A 5,245-nucleotide genomic window follows, 5' to 3' on the forward strand; every position below is an offset into this window, starting at 1 on the left:
TAAAAATTTAAATGGATACAAACTTTGGCCACATTTACCAAATTAAAATAAAAATTGATGTAATCGTAATGAGATTTCATTAATGAATCAATTGTAACAAGCATGAATTGCAAATATAACTAAATTGCTTTTGATCGTATTTGCTTAGAATTATAATTTTTTTCACATTTATTGTTTACCATAACAGTAACAGTAACAGTTTCAAAATTCTTAATTTTACATAATTTTCAGATGCAATTCGATTAAGCATGCTCCACTCATCAATCAATTTGCGTTCTTATTACATATTTAGAAGTGCGCTTCATGTGTCAGTACAAATGCAGAACAAAGTAAACAACACTAAAGATAATCAAATAAAACTCACTTTTTTTTACATTACTATTGATTTATTACGTTTTGACTATGGTCTTGAAAGTTGAACAACAAACCGTCATCAAAACCAAGAAATTTTGAATTTGAGGTTCAGTGAAGACTGAAGTATGGGAATGGAATCCAATGAGAAGAAAAATCAAAGGGTTATAAACAATAACAATCCAACAAATTTATATATTTAAAATTCATACCGTAATATACTGTTCCTTTCTTCCCACTCCCACTCGTACGGACTTCCTCGTTATTCTCCTTCTGCCCTTATCATCTCCTGAAGCTATGCATGGACTCCCAAAAAAACCCCTATCCATTATTTCAAAATATCTGGGTTTCTTTTCTTAAAAAAATAAAAAATAAAATATATTGTATTTCTGCATGGTTTTAAGTTCTATCTTTATCTCAACTCAAAAATGAACTAATTATTTACTTTAAATATCTAAAGTTTGCAATTATTTTGTTTGTGTCATGAACGAAAATGAAAAAAATAAAAAAATTGCGAATAATAAACTGAGTGTACAACACAAATATTGCGAGGCCAGTTTGGAATTGCACATGAATTTTTACTTAATCTACCATGTTTCCTGTTTGATTATAATATTATTTTGTATTTTTTTTTCATATATTAATAACAATTTTAAATTTCCAACTAAATTTGAAAGACAATATTTGGAAACTACTGTATTTGTTATTCAAAAATTAGCTAAAACTATAATAATGTTTCCCAAAAAATGAAACTAAAATTAAAGACAAATATTAAGAACAATAAATTTAATTATATAAACTAAAAATGAATACAATATTAATAATTGATACCACTAAGACCAAAAATAAATAATAATTGGTATTGGTGTTAGGGTTTTGAAGCACATTATGTACAATCTCTGGAGAGACTTCAAAACAAAGTGAAAAATTTAAACATCAAGCTTAATTGCCTGTTACAAATTTACTAAATTTACAAGCTTATACAAACCAAAGAGAACAAAGATGGAAACATTATAAGCTCAGAGAGAATAAGTCCAAATCAAAATAGATAAAATCACTTTTTATCCTTCTTCAAAACCACTTTTAAAACATGATTTTAATCCTTCAAAATCAATTTTAAAGTGTTGGAATCAACTTCGCGAGTTTCTGAAAGATTTTAAACGTAACAAAAGTGATTTTAAGGATTTCTACCTTTATTCATTGGTTCCTCTATGTGTTTATACGTGTAGGAGATGAAATATATTAATGTAGTCATAAGGGCATAAAATCCTCTGAATCAAACATCATCATTATCATATTATAATGAAGGAAATTACCCAAAAATAAACCATAAGAAAGAAAGGGGATACTTCTTTTGGGACTTTTGCTACAATGATAATGTTACAGCATCTGAGCATGGAGGAAGAAATTTAATACACCCCATATGTGAGAAAAAGAGAGGGGAAAAGGAAAGAGCTGGTTTCTAACCTGGGGAAAAATACCCAAATTAAAAAGCTTTGACCTTTAACCAAGCTGGCTGCTGCTAAGTGGAAGCCATTGGTGCACAGCAGGCAAGTCAGTAAGAGACTAAGAATTAGCCTACCATGTCTTTGTATTTCTATCCACATTTTGCAGCCATTTTTAGGAAACTTGATACTCATCACCGTCGTATTCTTCTTCATCAACACCACCGCCACTTTGGCTACTGCAACCAATGCTGCCACTGCCACTGCTGCTGCTGCTGCTGCTTCCATTCATGCCTTCCTCCTGTTGGTCAACCAGTGTTGTTGCGAGTGCAACATCATCTTCATCCTCCATCTCAGCACTGCCAGAAGATGGAGCAGATGCAAGGCCAATGGAGATGGGCTGTCTCTGGCCACCAATCGGCAGTGGCTCCGTCAGTTGCCTCCCGTTCCGAGGCGGTGAAAACACCACTGGCAGGTAGTGGTCCATCTCACATGGGAACTTTGAGTTCTTAAAGTGCTCCTTCAGTGATTCCAGTCCCTTTAATTAAAATAATAATAATAATAATAATAATTTAAAAAAAAAAAAAAAAAAAAAAAAAAAAAAAAAAAAAAAAAGAAGACAGAAAGACCCCATTAAAACAAAACAAAACAAAACAAGAATCCATGATCTTCAATGATGATCAAACAAGAATCAGACAGGAAAAATCAAAGCACCTGTACTCTAGCATAGGTGACTTCACAGATTTTTCTGGAGTTAAAAACCTCCCAAGGTTGAAGATGAAACGCCTTGTACAACCTCCATGTGGCCTCTGGTGAGGTCATGTTTACAAACCCATATCCAACATTGCAATTGTTGCTGAAAATTACAATGAACACTATCATAAACTTCATCATTTTCAAAACAGTTTTTGAGAAAATTCAAACCAATAATACTCACTTGAAATCAATGGGGAGATATACGAAATCGTAGGAGGAAAGTGGCTGGTTATGGTCATCGCCCATCTGCTCGTTGCAGTGAATGCAATGATTGTCCAACATGTTCAACAACAATTTCTGACTGCATCCAAGTCAGACAACTATACGAATATAAAAAACAATAACAATAAAAGATCCCCATGTTTACAGAAACAAAAAAACAACCCATAATTTGTTTGAAAATGTAGTAGTTGAATTGAATGAAGCTTGAAACGAAATTTGTTGTTAACTTCTTCTCAAACCTGTACTTGTTGGGGATGTTCTTGATCATCACAGTGGTTCTTGAATCTCTGCAATCGGAATGGTTATCGTTTATCAGGAATCGAGAATCAAACTTCCTGGACTGTCTACATTTCCTTAGCTTATTCCTACTGGGCTGCAGTTGTTGGTCAGCAGCAACAGCGGGACTACTGTGGCTGACCTTTGAATTCTTTCTCAAAACCCCACATGATTCTCTCTCTTCAATTTCATTGCACACACCACCGTCTTCCAAATCGAGAGATGCCATTTTTCCATTCACATCGTCGTACTCCAAGCTCTTTCTGGGGTTTCTCGGGCTTCGACCCCCCTTGCTCGGATTCAATTTCCTAGAGGAATTATGGGGTTTCGAATAATACCAACGCGGTGGAACATTTGAAGCTGCCCCACCAGAGAAATTTCTCGGCGGCGGTGTTGGCCGTGGCGGTGGGCATTTCAGACTCCTAGAGTAAAGATTATTCGAACTGCAGATAGCCGGAGCAGTCAAGTTGGCGTTGAAGAATTTGTTGCCATGGCCTCCCGGCCGACTGAACTCAATCACAACCGATTTTCCATTGATTTCCTTTCCGTTCATCTCCTTAAGAGCCTTTCCGGCGTCCCTGATGTCGAAAAATTCAACGAACCTTTGTTGCTTCTTTAATGGCGTCTCTCTCAACTCCTTCACAGGACCTTCAAACCCAACACAGAAAATTAAGAAGAGTCCATGTTTATAAAGATTTTGTAATAACCAGACAGAGAATAGACAGAAAGTAAACAAAAGAGACCCATCAAAGATTACGTTATACAATAAACCCCACAAATATTCTAGTCCAGTCCCCACAAATTAAAACCATAAAGTAAAACAAACCCACAAAAAATAAAAATCAAAACCAGAAAGGAGGAGTTGAATAGAATATACCAAAAGCCTCGAAGATTTCTCTGAGACAAGAAGTGGAAACGGTGGAGTCAAGATTGAAGACAACGATGGTGCCCTGATTCTTGCCAGCCGGAACGATGAACTGAGCCCAGACAGCATGGCCGGCTATGAGACCAGGCGCCGGAGAAGGGCGAGGGAGAGGGGAATTTGAAAACAAGAAACCGTTATTGTTGTTGTTGTTGAAGTAGTTACGAAGACGGCATTGATGGTGCATGTGCTGATCTCGAATCTCTCGTAAAGCTCTCTCAGCGTGGCGAATATCATAGAAATGAACAATGACAATCCCTTCTTTAACTCTCTCCATTTGCACTCCTCGAACCTCCCCAAACGCTTCCAATTCCCTTCTCACCATCGTCTCGCTTACGTCGCAAGGAACCGAACTCACCACCAACGACCGAGTGGCAACCGACGAAACCGGCAACCGTACCGGAACGTACGCCGATTCCGCCGCCGGAAAGGGCGCGTAAGCTACACCGCCATCGCAGTACGGCAGGAGAGGGACGTCGCCAATTGGTGGGTACGGAAAGAATACCCGATGGGGTTGTGGCATAAACAGAGTAGTCGAATACCTTGGCCGGAACTCTTGGGCCGTTGGGTCTAAGCCCCCCGCCAGAAAACGGCCATAGACGCCGGTTTCCGCCATGCGCGGTGGAAAAACTCAAGTGGGTCGAGCGGAAACGGAGGGAATAGCTGTTTTTAGTGTCTGTGGGTCTTACTCAAGTATAGGACATGGCGGAATAAGAATGCGTCGTCGTCGTCGTCGCCGTCGTCTCTGTTTGTCTGGGTTTTGCGTTTGCAAGTAATGAAACAAAAACAAAAAATGCTATGGATTTGTGTCTACGGTATCTGAGAGTGAAAAAGTTGAGTGGAAAAAAGCAGAGGAAAGAACCGGAAAGGGTTTGGTTTAATTTGCTTTCCTGTAGTATAATCCACCTTTTTGGGGCCAAGGTCCATGAAAATGTCCTTTGCTCTCTGGAAAGACGAAGACCAAATGACGGGAATGCCCCTGGAGGTGCTTTCTGATGAAACGACGGCCGTACACGTGGAGCCGATTGGGGAAGTAAGGGGAAAATTTCGCACACGAGGACAAATAATAATTAAAATTGCGTCGGGTGCCCAATAGTGCCTTTTTCAGGTTGTTGTTTTTGACTACTCGTACTTCTTGACTCCTTTTTTCTTTTTCTTTTTCTTTTTTTTTTCTTTGTGAAAATCTAAATCTAACAATTTCTTGTTTGGTTCAATTATTGAGATTTTTTTCCCCCAATTCGTGACACATTGTAATGTTTTGACAACTCTCTTA

The 5,245-nt window shown here is 38.0% G+C and overlaps 1 protein-coding gene across 1 annotated transcript; it reads right to left on the minus strand.

Moving 5' to 3' along the window:
- Window positions 1-1,664: 1,664 nt before the first annotated feature.
- LOC120081248 (protein terminal ear1) lies at window positions 1,665-4,999 on the minus strand. Its single transcript, XM_039035963.1, has 5 exons — window positions 3,928-4,999; window positions 3,014-3,698; window positions 2,734-2,853; window positions 2,511-2,652; window positions 1,665-2,334 (listed from the first exon to the last, which is right to left on the minus strand). The coding sequence occupies exons 1-5, from the start codon at window positions 4,586-4,588 to the stop codon at window positions 1,972-1,974; spliced, it is 1,971 nt and encodes a 656-aa protein (XP_038891891.1). The 5' UTR covers window positions 4,589-4,999; the 3' UTR covers window positions 1,665-1,971.
- Between the last annotated feature and the right edge of the window lie 246 nt (window positions 5,000-5,245).

This window comes from Benincasa hispida, chromosome 7 (genome assembly GCF_009727055.1).
Source record: "Benincasa hispida cultivar B227 chromosome 7, ASM972705v1, whole genome shotgun sequence".
In the NCBI taxonomy this organism is placed as follows: domain Eukaryota; kingdom Viridiplantae; phylum Streptophyta; class Magnoliopsida; order Cucurbitales; family Cucurbitaceae; genus Benincasa; species Benincasa hispida.